Here is a 17,304-nt window from a genome sequence, read left to right as displayed (position 1 = left end):
TAATTACATGGGATCATTTCTTTCTTTCTTGATAACTTCAATTATTTGAAAACTATATCAAAACAAACTTTCCACCCAAGTGTCCATCAACGAACAGATAAACAAAATGTAGTGTGTGTGTGTGTGTGTGTGTATACACAATGGAATATTACTCAGCCATAAAAATAAATTATTCTGATACATGCTACAACATCGTTGTAACATGCTAAGTTAAATAAGACAGACACAAAAGGACAAATACTGTGTGGTTCCACTTATATGAAATATCTATAATAGGCAAATTCAGAGGCAGAAAGTAGAGTAGAGTTTACCAGGGACTGGGGAGTGGGGGCAATGAGGAGTCATTGCTTAAATGGTACAGAGTTTCTTGTTTGGGGTGATGAAAAGTATTGGAAATAGATAATTATACATTTAAAAAACGGTTAAGATTGCAAATTTTGTTATATATATTTTCCACTATTTTTTTAAATTAATGTAATATATCAAAAACCAGTGAGTAGTACACTTTAAATAGGTGAATTATAAGATGTGAGTTATATCTCAGTAAACTTTTAAAAGAAACGGGGCGGGACCAAGTTGCCTTTTCCTCCATGATTATACTTCACCAGCAGCTTCTGTCCATGTTTTTTTGCCTCCTCCCTAACCACATCGGCCTTTCCTCTCGTTTGGTTCAGAATTACTGGGAGAAACTGGATAATGATCACCAGTGTCCTGGGATTAGGAGTAACCACCAGGATCAAGCCTAAATGACTCAAGACTCCTGTCAGCAGCCGAGCTGGGGAGGGGGTTATTTTCCGAAACGTTTTAGTCACACTGCCCCTAGGATGGGGAGCCTGAGAGGATATCTAACAGATTTTTAAAGATTCTTCTGGTTGTAGTGTGACTCACTGGGGGCACGGAGGCAAAACAGAAATAGCTGTTGCAACTTTCCGGGCCAGATAGGATGGATGGTGGCTTGAATGGGGTAGTAGCAGTGGGGATTAAATGGTAGATGTAATGGGGTTTGGAGTGGGTAGATTGATCAGGTAGAAACTACTACTGAACTTGGGTCTGGTTGGCTGAGCGGGAGGCACAGAAACTGATAACAGGATTAAGTATTCGAGTACACAGGACAATACGGCGGGAACGTGAGGGGCGTTTAGTCCAGAACTTACGGCGAAGGCTGGCCGAAGGCGGGGCTGAAGGTGATGGGAAGCTTAGTCAGCCTTCCCGGCAGAAGCTCCTGGGGCCGGATCGCCCCTGGGCTTCTCTGGGCCACTAAGCTATGGCGGGCCCGGGCCCGGGCGCGGCGCTAGAGTCCCCGCGGCAGCTGCTGGGCCGCGTGCGCTTCCTGGCGGAGGCAGCGAAGAGCCTCCGCGCTGGACGGCCGTTGCCGGCGGCGCTAGCTTTCGTGCCGCGCGAGGTGCTCTACAAGCTTTACAAGGACCCGGCGGGACCGTCGCGCGTGCTGTTGCCAGTGTGGGAGGCGGAGGGCCCGGGGCTGCGTGTGGGAGCCACGGGCCCGGCCACCTGTACCGGCTCCGGGCCCCTCCGCGCCGCCCGCGACAGCATCGAGCTCCGGCGCGGCGCCTGCGTGCGCACCACGGGAGAGGAGCTGTGCAACGGCCACGGGCTCTGGGTGAAGCTGACCAAGGTGCAAAAGACCCGGGACCAGGGAAGCCCTTGGCTGGTCCCCTCCCCTCCCCCATATTGAGCTGACATAGCGTTCAGTGCCCTTTGCCTTGGGCTGGGCTGGGCTTGCCGCCGGCAGTTCCCTGACGGCTGTCCCTGTCTGTCGCGTCCCGGCAGGAGCAGCTGGCGGAACACCTGGGCGACTGCGGGCTGGACGAAGGCTGGCTGCTGGTGTGCCGCCCGGCAGAAGGCGGGGCCCGGCTCGTACCCATCGACACTCCAGACCACCTCCAACGGCAGCAGCAGCTCTTTGGAGTGGACTACCGCCCGGTGCTCAGGTCCTGCACTGGGAAGGGCAGGACTTGCTGTCATACTGCTGTGCCCTAGTGTAGCAAAGTCCGGGTGGTGGGATCTGGAGCGGAGGCAGGGTTTACAGCAGAAAGGGGCGGGACCTGAAGGGAGCTGGGGTGGAGCTTCTGGAGGCGCAGTTTAGAGGAGCTAGAGCTCTGGAGAAGGCGCCAGGGTCTCCTGCTGCTCGCTGATGTCTCCACATCCCGTCCCCTATTCTGTGCGCACAGATGGGAACAGGTGGTGGACCTGACATACTCGCATCGCCTGGGATCAAGGCCTCAGCCGGCCGAGGCATACACAGAAGCTGTACAAAGGCTACTGTGAGTGAGCTGGGATGGGATGGGGAGGAAGGAGCTCCAGGTCTGGGCCCGACCTAATTAGGGACTTGGGGTTGCTTAGCTATGTGCCCCCGACGTGGACCTACGAGTGCGACGAGGACCTGATCCACTTCTTGTACGACCACCTGGGCAAGGAGGATGAGAACCTGGGTAGCGTGAAGCAGTATGTGGAGAGCATAGACGTTTCCTCCTACACGGTGGGTGCTGGGACTCCTCCCGCCCCAAGCAAGATGTAGTCACATCTTGCTAGATCCAGAACTCTCACCTCTAGGCCAGGGCCAAATCTGAATCCCCACAGTCCAACCCCCCCATCTTGGAAGTCATGTAGGAACCCCTAGACACCTCCACCGATACCAGATGTGCTTCTAATCCAGCTCCACTGTACTTTCTCTCGTGCTCCCTGGCCTAAAGCACACCCCCAGTGCAGGGAGTGGGGGTAAACACTGATTCCACCTCTCTGCCCCTCCCCAGGAGGAGTTCAATGTGTCCTGCCTGACAGACAGCAATGCGGACACCTACTGGGAGAGCGATGGGTCCCAGTGCCAGCACTGGGTACGGCTTACCATGAAAAAGGGCACCATTGTGAAGTGAGTGGGCTCCGAGTAGGACAGGGTGGGTGAGCCACATGCCTGTGAGTGTAAAAGACCCATGTGCACACTCTTAACCCACAGGAAGCTACTACTCACGGTGGATACCACAGATGACAACTTTATGCCTAAGCGGGTGGTGATCTATGGGGGTGAAGGGGACAACCTGAAGAAGCTGAGTGATGTGAGCATTGACGAGTGAGTGAACTGGCCTGGGGTGGGAGGTGGGACATGATCCAAGTAGTAGGATCTGGCCCACGTTGGAAGCAAAAGTTCGAGCGAGACCCCCAGCAATCCCTGAAGCCAAGGGGTCTCCAAAGTGCCTCACGTTCATCCTCTCAGGACCCTGATCGGGGATGTCTGTGTCCTGGAGGACATGACCGTCCACCTCCCAGTCATCGAGATCCGCATCGTCGAGTGCCGAGGTGGGGCTTAAGGCCCTAAGGAGGGAAAGGGAGCCCAGTGTGTAGATGGGGGTTAGCTGGCAGTGAGTGTGGAGAGAAAGCAATGGGCTTGGAGTTGAGGTAAAGGTGATAGCTGAACTAACTAGGATCTGAAGCTTTGGGGCCCAAGCCGGGTGGAAGATGCTGGGTAAGAGGGCTGCCTTAAAGCCATAGAAGTGCTTGGGCTCACCTGGAAGAGGAACGGAGTTGGGACCCTCAGGCATCCCCAAACTATAGTGGTGGACACAGGAACTAGCAAAGAATATAATAATCAGAATCAGGTTATAGGAGGGGATCCCAAAGGTCCCAAGTTTCTAGCGGCTAGGGGTAACAAAAGGCTGAGCATTAAGGAGTCTTCCTCAGGTCTGAAGGCCAAAAAGGCAGCAGGTGCAGTAAGTGATCTCACTCTAACTCCTTCCTCCAGATGATGGGATTGACGTTCGTCTTCGAGGGGTCAAGATCAAGTCTTCTAGACAGCGGGAACTAGGGCTGAATGCAGACCTGTTCCAGCCCACCAGTCTGGTGCGATATCCACGCCTGGAAGGCACTGATCCGGAAGTGCTATACCGCAGAGCTGTTCTCCTGCAGAGGTGGCTGTGGCCCTGGGCCAGTCAGGCCCTTCCTTGTCCCCCGTCCTGAGCCTTGTATGTCTGTGTGGAAGAGGCCCCCAAGGTCTTATACTGTAAGCTGTTCCACTTCAAGAGGCAGAGCAGTCCCTGGGCCTTGCCTTCTCCTGTCCCTGTGAGTTGGGGAGTGAGGGGGTTTCGCATCCATACCAAACTCTTCAGCTGCAGTTATCTTTACTCACCCACACCAGATTCATAAAGATCCTAGACAGCGTCCTGCACCACCTGGTACCTGCCTGGGACCACACGCTGGGCACCTTCAGTGAGATTAAGGTGAGCCTGACACATGCAGTGCTGGTCTTGGCATTGGGCACCCCCTTTCTGCTCAGGCAGTTGTTCACTCTTCATCAGAGAGTTCTTAGACCTACTCTAGGCCTGGGCTTTTGCTGGGCTCTGGGAACATAGGAAGAAAGCCAGACACAAATAGTGAAAATTTCGTGTTTGGGGTGCTGTTCCCCAGAGAGCATGTGAAACATACAGAGCTCGGGGAGGAGAGATAACAGCATGGACAGGGCAGGTGGCATAAAAGGTGGACACTGGGAGTTACCAGCAGCTCAAAATGACATGAGAGAAGCCTGCCCGTAGATGTGAGTATGACATGGGGATGAGGCTGGGAGAAGGTGGATAGGAAGCAGGCCCTGGTAGCAGACGGCCCTGGGGCCAGACTTTGTTCCTGGTCAGTGGAGCCACTGGAAAGGTTTTATGTAAGGAAATGACAAAGTTGGATTTTTTGTTTTAGAAAGCTCTCCCTGGTGGCCGGACTAAGGGAGAGACTGGAGGCAAGGACCAGGGATGGACTAGGTTTGAACTGGAACCATGGGATTAGGTCCAGGAATAGAGAAAGGTTCCAGGGCCTGGACAGAGGCTGACTGCCTGCTGGTCCTGGTCTGGCCACCTCTCCTCCCCAGCAAGTGAAGCAGTTCCTGCTGCTGTCACGCCAGCGGCCAGGCCTGGTGGCCCAGTGCCTGCGTGACTCAGAGAGCAGCAAGCCCAGCTTCATGCCACGCCTATACATCAACCGGCGCCTCGCCATGGAACACCGCGCCTGCCCCTTAAAGGACCCTGCCTGCAAGAATGCTGTCTTCACCCAGGTTTGGACCACCTGGGGTCAGACTGAGGGAGGGTCAGTAAGGGGCCTAGGGGGCTGGGCCAACAGGGACCTGAGCAAGGTCTTTGGGCAAGAGTGGGGCCAGGTCTTGACACAGACTTTCCCACAACTCCCTCCCCTTTCCCCTGCCCCCAGGTTTATGAAGGCCTCAAGCCCTCTGACAAGTATGAAAAGCCCCTGGACTACAGGTATGGCATGGGGGCGAGGGACCTGCTCAGGGTATACATGTACACGTGTATACCCACGCACTGCCTCTGGTCCTCTCACCATTACCCCTCTGTAGCCCCTACTCCTGGGTGGACTCTGGGCAGGTGCATCATTCTGAGCCTTGGCCCAGTGTGGTGACAGAGACCCACTCCTATTTACAGGTGGCCCATGCGCTATGACCAGTGGTGGGAGTGTAAATTCATTGCAGAAGGCATCATTGACCAAGGTGAGGCCCTAAGGGACGATAACAAGGGTCCAGCCCTACTTCGAGTGGTAGAGGCTTCTGAGATCACCAGCTAACCAGATAGGGGACTTGCTTATTACCCCATTATGGGGGCTGAGGCTCTTGTGTGCCCCAGCTGAGGGCGTCTATCTGTCATTTCAGGAGGTGGTTTCCGGGATAGCCTGGCAGACATGTCAGAAGAACTGTGCCCTAGCTCGGCGGACACCCCTGTGCCTCTGCCCTTCTTTGTCCGAACGGCCAACCAGGTAATCTCCCATCCCTATCTCCCAAATAGTTTCTGCTCTTCTGTCTCTGCAAACCTCCCAGGTACCGGGCTAAGCTAGAGAGGGGGCAGAGGAGAGACTGTGTTGCCTGGGGCAGCCTCTGGACAGGCAGGGAAGGAGGAGCCATTGTATATTCAGAGGGATCATTCAGGGCCCCCAGTGGAAGGTGTTCAGGGAAGTCTCTGAGTCATCTGGGGCAACAAAGTAGGGTCCATCCCATGCCGTGCTGACAGCTCTGTCTCGGGGACAGGGCAATGGCACGGGTGAGGCCCGGGATATGTATGTGCCCAACCCCTCCTGCCGAGACTTTGCCAAGTACGAGTGGATCGGACAGCTGATGGGGGCTGCCCTTCGGGGTAAGGAGTTCCTGGTGAGTAGCCTATTCTGCACCCCACCAGATTAATCCTGGCCGGCCAAACCTGGGCAGCTCAGGGTAAGAAGACAGTAGTATTTGTCTCACAGGTCCTGGCTCTGCCTGGTTTCGTGTGGAAACAGCTCTCTGGTGAGGAGGTGAGCTGGAGCAAGGATTTCCCAGCTGTGGACTCTGTGCTGGTGAGTTAGGGCCTAGAACCAGTGTTTCCTCTGCCCAGCCCCCAAGGTTGCTGCTCCCCAGGGCTGTCCTGAACCTTCTCCTACCACATACATGCTCCCTCTCCAATCCCATGTACTCCAGTAGCTTCAACTACTGTCACTATTCTGGTGACCCCTACTTCCTTATCTCTAGCCCCAACCTCTCTCCTAAGCCTGGGGCTATATATGCATTTACCTGCTGGACATCTGTCCCAACAAGGCACCTCGGGATCAACACACTCTTCATCCTCTCCCCAGTCTACTGCCTTCTAGGGCTCCCTGTCTCACAGTGGCACCACCAACCACCCCTCCCCATGCCAAGCCCTTTCAGGGTCCTTCTGCACTCCTCCTTCTCGCTCACCTCCCACATTCTGTCACATCTGCCTCTGGAATCTGTCCACTTCCTCCATCTCACTACTTTCCCTCTAGTTCAGCCACTTTCATTTCTGACCCAACCACTGACTGCAAAAATTGTCAGTGTCCCTGTCTCCATTCTTACCCATCTGATCTCCAGCATCCAGAGTAATTCATTTCACTCTCCCTGTTTAAACCCTTCAGTAAATCCACTCTGGGCTTAGGATAAAATGCAGAGTCTGGAAAGGCCTTACATGACCCCTGTATCTCTGGACACCTGGTTCATGATCAGGCTCCAGCCAGACAGATTCCTAAGGCCTTTTGCTCTTTCCACCTTTTTCCAAGATGTTCTCTCTCCTGACTTCCTGGTGGCCCAGCCAATTCCCAGCCATCATTTGGGTCTCAGCTTAGCTGCCACTTCCTCCAGGACACCTTCCTGATCTCCAAGCCCGGTTAGGCATCGTCTTGATGCTTTCACAGCCCTTGTACTAACCCCCTCACTGCCCTCATTGCCTGCGTGAGGACTGCCTTGCCTGGCTGCCTCTCCTGCTTCCCTGTGAGCTTCTTGAGGAAAAACAAGGACTGTCTCTACAATGAAAAGATGACCTTCCTGCCTCTCTTCAACCCCCAGGTAAAGCTCCTGGAAGTGATGGAAGGAATGGACAAGGAGACATTTGAGTTCAAATTTGGAAAGGAGCTAACGTTCACCACTGTGCTGAGTGACCAGCAGGTGGTGGAGCTGATCCCTGGGGGTGCAGGCATCGTGGTGGGATTTGAGGACCGTTCCCGTTTCATCCAACTGGTGCAGAAGGCACGGCTAGAGGAGAGCAAGGAGCAGGTACTACCCAGAGGCCAGTGGAACAGAGAGCTTTGGGCTCGTTATAGCCAGAGCCCAGCCTGATAGGCCACCAGAACCCAGTCCCAAGAATTCCGGCCCCCACCATCCCTCTGCCCCACATCCCTGCTGATCAGTGAAGTACAGAGACACATTGTCTCCATGAGTGGAGGCCAAGGGTCCCCACCACACACTGAGCTGGGAGTTGTGCCCTCTTCCCCAGCCAGGCCCTTTCCCTCCTCCGCAGGTGTCAGCCATGCAAGCAGGTCTGCTGAAGGTGGTGCCACAGGCTGTGCTGGACTTGCTAACGTGGCAGGAGTTGGAGAAGAAGGTGTGCGGGGACCCAGAGGTCACTGTGGACGCTCTGCGCAAGCTCAGTGAGTGTGGGGCAGGGCAGCGCAGTCCCGGGGTGGGGCTTAAGGACCTAAGAATTAATTCCATCTGGTTTTGTCCCCACCAGCCCGGTTTGAGGACTTCGAGCCATCTGACACACGGGTGCAGTATTTCTGGGAGGCACTGAACAACTTCACCAACGGTCAGTGGAAAGGGCAGAGTAATGTCTGGGTTCGGACTCCACTCCTGGGATACAGAGACAGGGCGGAAGCTGAAGAACTTCTTCCACCACCAGCACACGGGCACTGATTTCCTTCTCCTCCATCTAGAGGACCGGAGCCGCTTCCTGCGCTTTGTCACAGGCCGCAGCCGTCTGCCAGCTCGGATCTACATCTACCCGGACAAGCTGGGGTGAGTGCGGATGGGGAGGGGAGGTCCAGTCGAAAGAGGCTGTGGCTGGCCTTCTGCCCTGCCCCACAAACATATTCACGTGTCAGACCCCTGCCCTGTGCCCCTGCAATTGTTTCTGATCTTTGGTCCCTCCACGCCCCCAGCTATGAGACCACAGATGCGCTGCCTGAGTCTTCCACCTGCTCCAGCACCCTCTTCCTACCGCACTATGCCAGGTGGGTTTCCTAGGTTCCAGCCTGGGGAGTGGGGGACAGGGGGGCGGGGGAAGGGTGGCATCCTAGGGTGGAGGAGGGCTTCAGGTACTGGGTGCAAAAATTGGAGCCACAAAGCCCCTGGTTGTGAAGGAGGGACCTCTACGCCTGGCGCTGATCAGCTCCCTGCCCCCTGCAGTGCCAAGGTGTGTGAGGAGAAGCTCCGCTACGCTGCATACAACTGTGTGGCCATCGACACCGACATGAGCCCTTGGGAGGAGTGAGTCGGCGCCAGGGGGCAGCCGCGGGCCGGCAGGACTGCTCCTGCGCAGGTCCCACTCGCCTCGCCCAGGAAGCCAGCGCACTCCGCCCTTGGGTGCGGTTGGAGTGGAGCAGTGGGTTGACACTGGTGGCCCAGCCCCCGCAGACCCTCAAGCCCTACACGTGCTCGGGTTGCTCCCAGCATTATTTCGCATCTGTGAGAGGAATCTTCCACAAGCCCAGCACAAGCTGCCAGGCCTGAGCTACTTGAAGGGGGCGTTCTAGCTCCCCACCCCGTGGACTTTGCTTCAGGTTCCAGCTCATTTTTTTCTCTCCTTGTTCTTCTCTGGTTTCAGCCTGGACTCAAAGCTAAAAACTCAGGGGGAGAGGGGAGGATGGAGGCTCCTCCCCGAACAAGGCTCCAGGGATGGATAGGGAATGATGGCCATCCTCCTTGGTCACCTGAACCAAGAATGAAGAAACTGCTGAACACCCTCTCCCTCACATATTGGTCTTTTCCTCCTCTCCCTCCAACCCCAAGGTGTGAGTTCTGACTTTCTTTCTCCAACTAAGTCTCAACTGACAAAGTGCCACCACCATCCCTGGCTCAGAACATACATGTATCCAAGATTCAACATTAAACATACATGTATCCAACATTCATGTATTCAACATTAAACATACATGTATTCAACATTAAACATACATGTATTCAACATTAAATCTATACTACCACTGCCACCCCGTATTCATCACTTCTGCATCACCTCCAGCCTGACTCCCTGTCTGCTGTCTTACCCCCAAGACTTTGCACACGCTAAGGCCAGTTATGTCCTCTCTGAAATCTTCAATAGCTCCTCTTTACTCAACTCTAAAATAAAGCCTAGACTTTAAACCTCCACCTAGGCTTTATGCACGTCCCTGCCCCAGCCCTCCCTCCCTTAAGGGCCTCCACGACACTCCATCAAAGAAGCTCTCGTACGTGGGAAAGTTGAATAAATGGATGAATTCATTCCTTCAGAGTGCGTTTATTGGGCTCCCAAGGGATGTTAAAGAAGACCGTTCCAGGACTTCAGGGTCCTGCTGGGAGCAAAGGAGATGTGTGTCAACGTGGGAGTGGTGGGGCTTCTCAATGGCAGAGATGAAATCTGGAGCTAAGCAGGGAAACAAGGCGTCCTCTGCCCAGAAGGGGGAAAGAAAGCTGGACAGGCATCTTCTGGGATGGGTGTGGTGATTCAGAGGATGGGAGTCCACCACCTTCAGTAACCAGGTGGGCAGAAGAATCTGACCTCTTAGAGGACAGAGCCTTGCAATGGCTGAGAGACACCCGAATCAGGATGTGACATAGGAGGCAGCGGCACTGCCACCCACCCCCCCCCACCCCGCCTCCAGGTACCACACAGCTAAGGTGCAGTCTAGAAGAGCATTCCGTGCGTGTAGAGTACCCCCGAGAAGTCGCGCTCTCCCATCGCTTCTCCACGCCGTCCTCTAGGGCGCGCCCTGACACTGCCCGTGGAAAACTCGGCCTTGGCTTTGAGCGCCTCCCCTGGGGCTGTGCGCACCGCGAAGACTGCCTCCCCGTAATTCGGAGTCTGACTCTCCAGATGAGCCTCGCCGTCAGCACTCGCCTTACGGCTCCCCGACCCCTGCGCCTTGGGTGGTCCACAGGAGACGTGCCCCTCCTCCGGCAGCCCCTTTCCGCCCAGGGAGCTGGAGGCGCAAGAGCCCCAGAGGCCGCGACTCCCCAGCAGCTCGGCTTTCCCGCCAAACTCCCGCCGACTTGTCCCGCCCGGTGGGCGCGCCTTACCCCTTCTCTCCTCTTCAGGGAAGGGCGTGGCCAGCACGCGCCTGCAGGAGGTAGTCCGTTTCTGTCTGGTACCGGCCACACGAGTCTTTGGTCCCTCTTTTATTTTGTAGCTTGCTCTTCATTCATTCATTCATTCATTCAGTGACTGCATGGAACAGCTGTGTCAGGCACCACACTAGGTGCAATAGATAAAACGGTGGCTAAACAGATGATTTTGGCCCTCTTGGGATTTAACCTTTAATGGAAAAGACATATATTAAACAGATAATGGCATAAACAACATTTAATAACATTTACGTAAGTGCTCCAAAGGAGAAATGAAAGGTTTCATGAAAAGGACAGGATGATTCTAACCAAAGTGGCTCAGAGAAATGCTAAATCCTTAGGGAGAATAACGGTACAAAGGCCAGCTGAGAAGCATGTTAACTGGAGTGTGAAGAGAAGAAAGAAATAAGACTCCAGCCTTGGAAACTCTTTGAGCGTTTTGCATTGAGCAGCCATGAGAGGGTTAAGCAAGGGAGTGACATGATTAGATTTGCCTTTGGCAGGTACGTAAAGAATGAGTTGACAGGGAGAGAAACTGGAGGCAAGGAGGAATCCAAGCAGGAAATAATGGTCCCTGGAACAAGGCGGATACTCATTTTAACCATTATTTTTATTGGCTGCATTGTATTACATTGTAAGGAATTTCATAACTTTTATTCATTTAAAACCCTCTACAGATGGACATTAAGGTTGTTTACAAATTTTCGTATTGAAAATTACAAATGTTATAATAAACATCCTCATGCAGGTACTTCCCTGGTGGCGCAGTGGTTAAGAATCCACCTGCCAATGCAAGGGACATGGGTTTGAGCCCTGGTCCAGGAAGATCCCACATGCCACGGAGCAACTAAGCCCATGTGCCACAACTACTGAGCCTGTGCTCTAGAGCCTGCGAACCACAACTACTGAGCCCACAAGCCACAACTACTGAAGCCCATGCGCCTAGAGCCCATGCTCCGCAACAAGAGAAGCCACCTCAATGAGAAGCCCACACACCGCAACTAGAGAAAGGCCGTGCATAGCAATGAAGACCCAACGCAGCCATAAATAAATAAATAAATGAACTAAAAAAAAAAAATCCTCATGCATTTATCCTTGCCTACCTATTTATTTTCTTAGACTAAGTTCCTAAAATCACTTCATCAATCTGCCAAATTGCCCTCTAGGAAGGATGTAACAGTTTTCACTCCCTTTATTATCTATTTCCTAAACTCTTACCAACCTTGGGCATTTAGTTTAATGTGCAGAAAAATTATATGATTTTTATTTTAATTTGCATTGCTTTGGTTATTTACTATATTGAACAATTGTTTTTCTTCTTCATGAACTGCTCTTTATGTATTTTTGTCCATTTTTCTATTGTTTTCATCATTCTTTTCTTATTGATTTATAATCATCTTTGCATAGTACTAACATAAGCACAGCAAAGCACTGTGCTAGATGCTATATATATGTTATCTTGTTTTATCTTCTCAGCAACTCTATGAAGTAAGTACTATTATTATGCCCATTTCCAGAAGAGAAACCTAGAGCAAAGATTAATTAGTAACTTGCCCAGGGTCATGTAAGTAGTAAATGATGAAGCTACAATTTGGATTGTTGTCTGCCGGCTCCAAAGCCCGCTGACATGTTAACTAAGGCACTATGCCCTGTATATTAACCCCCTTGTTGTGTCAGGTGTTATAAATATGTTTTTCCAGTCTGTACTTTGCCATTTAATTTCATATATGTTCTTTCCTAATATACAAAATTTAAAATTTTTATGAATTAAAATTCTTTTTCTTTATGGAAGAAACCATATATTGGATTCACACCACAGGAAGGCAATAGAGTATACTAGTTAGGAGCACATTCTCTAGAGTTAGCTTGCCTATATTCATATCCTGGCTTAACCACATGTTGACCATGGACAGTAGACAACAGCCACAGGTTTTCCAAATCCTTTGCCAGTTTCCTCAGCTTCCTTTTTTTTTTTTTAACAGTAATTTTTAAAAAATATTTATTTATTTAGGCTGCACCGGGTCTTAGTTGTGGCACGCAGGATCTTCATTGTGGCACGCACACTTCTCACTGTGGCATGCAAACTCTTAGTTGTGGCATGCATGCGGGATCTAGTTCCCTGACCAGGGATCAAACCCAGGCCCCCTGCATTGAGGAGCGCAGAGTCTTACCCATTGGACCACGAGGGAAGTCCCTCAGCTTCCTTTTGTGAAGTACCTGTCCTTTACCATTGCTTTGAAATGCTGCGTTTTCACGTGCTTATCATCATTGTATGCTAAATTTTAATATATAAGAAATCTTCGTTTTGCACAGTAGTGCCAGGCTGTAAAAATGATCCTGCACTTTGAAACCATGCAAAGAGATCTTAATAATCAAGTGGGGGGAGGGGCTTCCCTGATGGCGCAGTGGTTAAGAATCCACCTGTCAATGCAGGGACACAGGTTTGATCCCTGGTCAGGAAGATCCCACATGCCGCGGAGCAACAAAGCCCGTGCGCTGCAACTGCTGAGCTTGCGCTCTAGAGCCTATGAGCCACAACTACTGAGCCCACATGCTGCAACTACTGAAGCCTGCGCACCTAGAGCCCGTGCTCCACAACAAGAGAAGCCACCTCAATGAGAAGCCCGCGCACCGCAACAAAGAGGAGCCCCCGCTCACCGCAACTAGAGAAAGCCCGCGCACAGCAACGAAGACCCAATGCAGCCAAAAGTAAATAAATAAATAAACAAAAAACCAAATAAATAAATAACTTTAAAAAAATGATAATAATCAATGTGGGAAATTACCACTCTTCCATGACAAATGTTTTGTTAAAACATTAAAAACTCTCCTACAATTATAAATGTACAAGGAAACGAAAAACTAGTAAAACTAATAGTTATTTAGTACATTGAAATCTAAAGCATTTAGAAGATTTAAGAATTAAATTTCTTTCTTTGTAAAACGCTTATCAAGAGCAGTTTGAATAGCGCTTGCCTCTTTTTTCTTACCTTGTAATATGGAGCAAGCATCTACTCTAAGTCTTGGTAAATGGTCATATTCCTCTCTAAGTTTGGATCACCTTCCAACATTTTATTCTTTGTACTTTCAATCTCATGAAATCTCTCTGAGACTTCTTTTCATGTGAAGTTGTTGCTGACATCACTTCCTCTGGGACAACTTCATCCTTTTTGTCACAGCCACTTTCCTCATTTATGTGGATAAGCTTGCCCTCACTAAGTCCTTCTGGCTGCATATCTATACTCTTTCAAGACAGAAGTGTTAACTTCCTCATGATACAACTCCATTTATGCTCAATTTGAATTTCACTTCCAGCATTATCACTTCTCATTTATTTGCTGCACTTTCATTTTGTTGGCCAATTCTCAATTATCCTTTTTTCTTTTTAATGTCACATGGGTTTATCACTGGAAGACAAGGAAGCAACACAACTATATTCTTTGCTGTCTATGAATGAACTGAATAAGAGATGTGCAGTGACTAATTACCAACAGACTTTAAAAAGTGACATGATTGTTCATTCATGGATGCACATCCAACATGATCCAAGTTGATTCTGACAATTTGCATTTATGGAGGAGAGAATTTTTGGAGGAACTTCACCATTTTTACTGATGTCACTTGTTCCTTTTGTATCTGTTTCTGAATTTATTAGATAGAAAGTTGTGGAAAAGGATTTCCCTGATGGCGCAGTGGTTAAGACTCTGTGCTCCCGGGCTTCTCTGGTGGCTCAGTGGTTGAGAGTCCGCCTGCCGATGCAGGGGACACGGGTTCGTACCCCGGTCTGGGAAGATCCCACATGCCGCGGAGCGGCTGGGCCCGTGAGCCATGGCCGCTGGGCCTGCGCATCCGGAGCCTGTGTTCCACAACGGGAGAGACCACAACAGTGCGAGGCCCGCGTACCGCAAAAAAAAAAAAAAAAAAAAGACTGTGCTCCCAATGCAGGGGGCCTGGGTTTGATCCCTGGTTGGGGAACTAGATCCCACATGCATGTCGCAACTAAGAGTTTGCATGCCACAACTAAGCTGGTGAGCTGCAACTAAGGAGGCCTCAAGCTGCAACTAAGGAGGCCTCAAGCCGCAACAAAGACCTGGTACAACCAAATAAATAAAATATTTTTTTAAGTTGTGGAAAGATTTAAATGAGACATAGATCACAAATTTCAATAACCTCTATAAAATTCTAAGACTTTATGCCGTCAATATGGTGTTCTCCCTCTCCCTGTCCCTCCTCCCTGCCTAACTTCTTCATATTCCCAAAGTACTTATCACCTTTTAGTATATGGTACAGTTTACTCATTTATTATTTAAACTTCCTTATAATTTATGCTGCCTCTTCCTGCTACAATGAAGGCTGGATCCTTTTTTGTTCACTAATATATTCTAAGAGCCTAAAACTATTCTTGGCACATAGTAGTCACTCAATAAATAGTTGTTCAATAAATAAATGAACTGTGGCCAATAAACCATACTTTCCAATTTAAAACCAAGGAAAATCAGCCATCTGAAAAGTTTTTCAATAAAGGAAGAAAATTTAAAAATTGATTAAATCACTTATTTTTAAAGTTGGCCCATCAGTTTAGAGCATAAATGTCCAGATTCTGACCTTCAAAACCACCAACAATGAAAATTCTGTGTGCTTGAAAGGAAATATTGAATTCCTAGTTAATGAAGTTTCTTTCCAAGCTCTTTATGTAAACACTGGAGCATCATTTGGTCTCTAACTTGTCATGAATCTATTAGGAAACTGCTGGGCTTATGTACAAAAATAAAACACAAATATTTTGGGACCTGCAATTGGTTGCCAAAGTAGAGTTTCTCTTTTCACTTTTATCTTTCACTCAGCACTCTAAGAATAATAATCCCCTGCCCCACTGACAAGTCCTCAGCCAGATGGAGTAGATGAATATTGTGATGTGGCCAGTAAATTCCCAAAGAGAGATCTCTTGCAGACCGTGGGAAGAGTATTTCTGAGCCAAGGCCCAACTTTTGAAAGGTTTCTTTTGTCTCCCATAGTTTAAGGAGAACTTTAGAGCTTGACCTTCTTAAACTCTTTCCCCACCACATACAAACACATACACATAAATGTCCCTTAGGGAAGAAATGTAAACAGGAAACAAACATTATAGGGAATAGCCTGTATTCAATAAGCATTTATTAAATACTTCCTATGTAATTAATAATTAAAAGTAAATAATAAGAATGAGGCTAGGCATGAGGGCTAATAGTGTAGATTGACTTAGTGAAAAGAAGTGTTCCGAAGAAGAGATGTTATCAGCGACCCAGGCCCTCAGCCCAGCTTTCCTACCACCAAATCGGAGGACAAGGGGAAATTTCTGAGAAATTTCTAATTTGTTTAATATTATTACTTAGCATGTCCCAGATCCTGTGCTAGGATCTGTGGAGAGAGAAGTAAATAAGATACAGCCTTTGTCCTTAGGGGGCTCCCAGTGTGATACAGAAGACATGAAAAAGGAGATGACAATCCTTTGTGGTGAGTGCCATAATGTAAGGACTAGAAGCAGTGGGAGCCAGCAAGAAGTCCATGAGGCAGCAGTTCTTAAAGTAAGCTCCGTGGACCTCAGCGAGTCCCCAAGACCCTTTCAGGGGATCTATCAGGTCAAGGCTATTTTTTTTTTTTTTTTGCGGTACGCAGGCCTCTCACTGCTGTGGTCTCTCCCGTTGAGGAGCACAGGCTCCAGACACACAGGCTCAGCAGCCATGGCTCACGGGCCTAGCCGCTCCACGGCATGTGGGATCTTCCCGGACCAGGGCACGAACCCGTGTCCCCTGCATCGGCAGGCGGACCCTCAACCACTGCGCCACCAGGGAAGCCCCAAGGCTATTTTTATAATAATACTAAGACACTATCTGCCTCTCTCACTGCACTGATATCTGCACTGATGGTACAAAAGCAATGGTGGATAAAACTGCTGGTGCTTTAGCATCAATCAAATCAGAGATACCAAACTGTATTAATAGTCACTGTATTCTTCACTGCCACACACTTGCAATAAAAATTAAAATAAAAAAATAAAGTAAGTTTCACTTAATGTCTTTGATGAGGCAATAAAATAATTTTATTAAATCTTTGTCCTTGAGTACACATCTTTTTAATATTCTTTGTGATGAAACAGGAAGTACACATGTAAAACTTCTGTGCATATATGAAAGAAGTATGATAGTTGTCTCCAGAAAAGCACTTGGGCCATTGTTTGATTTTTGAACTACTGCTTTTTTCACAAAACACTATATTTACTTGAAAGAACAACTGACAAACTGTGGACAAAAGATTAACAAAAATGAGTGAAGCGGGCTTCCCTGGTGGCGCAGTGGTTGAGAGTCCGCCTGCCGATGCAGGGGACATGGGTTCGTGCCCCGGTCCAGGAAGATCCCACATGCCGCGGAGCTGCTGGGCCCGTGAGCCAAGGCCGCTGAGCCTGCGCGTCCGGAGCCTGTGCTCTGCAACGGGAGAGGCCACAACAGTGAGAGGCTAGCGTACCGAAAAAAAAAAAAGAAAACAAAAATGAGTGAAGTAAGCCAGTCACTTCAAAGAAAACCACTAACAATGATAATATTTGAGCTTTCAAGAGAAAATCAGAAGTCTGGGAAACTTGTATTTGTCATCACAAGCTTGCCAACATTCTTAAGGACTTTTCTAATGAGATTGGTGGTGATATTAACAAATGTGACTTTAAAAATATTGTATAATGAGTCAAC

General features: G+C 49.6%; 1 protein-coding gene across 2 annotated transcripts; it reads left to right on the top strand.

The window, feature by feature from the left end:
* Positions 1-1,186: 1,186 nt before the first annotated feature.
* HECTD3 (HECT domain E3 ubiquitin protein ligase 3) lies at positions 1,187-9,745 on the top strand. Of its 2 annotated transcripts, none has more exons than XM_067725919.1 (21): positions 1,187-1,633; positions 1,789-1,949; positions 2,190-2,282; positions 2,362-2,497; positions 2,772-2,887; positions 2,972-3,085; positions 3,230-3,312; positions 3,755-3,920; positions 4,148-4,229; positions 4,865-5,047; positions 5,200-5,252; positions 5,433-5,497; positions 5,657-5,760; positions 6,029-6,148; positions 6,241-6,330; positions 7,334-7,540; positions 7,785-7,914; positions 7,998-8,072; positions 8,200-8,281; positions 8,425-8,496; positions 9,090-9,745. In XM_067725919.1, exons 1-21 carry the CDS (start codon positions 1,265-1,267, stop codon positions 9,166-9,168), a joined length of 2,580 nt encoding a protein of 859 aa, XP_067582020.1. In that variant the 5' UTR covers positions 1,187-1,264; the 3' UTR covers positions 9,169-9,745. The 2 variants fall into 2 exon arrangements, with proteins under 2 accessions (XP_067582020.1, XP_067582019.1); XM_067725918.1 differs by having other exon boundaries at positions 1,188-1,633; positions 8,672-9,745.
* Positions 9,746-17,304: the final 7,559 nt, after the last annotated feature.

Source organism: Pseudorca crassidens, chromosome 2, assembly GCF_039906515.1.
Source record: "Pseudorca crassidens isolate mPseCra1 chromosome 2, mPseCra1.hap1, whole genome shotgun sequence".
Taxonomy (NCBI): domain Eukaryota; kingdom Metazoa; phylum Chordata; class Mammalia; order Artiodactyla; family Delphinidae; genus Pseudorca; species Pseudorca crassidens.
Note: the sequence above shows the minus strand (reverse complement) of the source record. Positions and strands in the feature narration are given on the sequence as shown.

Excerpts from the sequence above, each read along its gene's own strand:
- HECTD3 (XM_067725918.1), top strand. The coding sequence starts at position 1,265 with ATGGCGGGCCCGGGCCCGGGCGCGGCGCTAGAGTCCCCGCGGCAGCTG. Across the intron at positions 6,331-7,333 it reads CAGCTGTGGACTCTGTGCTG|GTAAAGCTCCTGGAAGTGAT; the intron begins GTGAGTTAGGGC and ends TTCAACCCCCAG. Across the intron at positions 8,282-8,424 it reads ATCTACCCGGACAAGCTGGG|CTATGAGACCACAGATGCGC; the intron begins GTGAGTGCGGAT and ends CCACGCCCCCAG.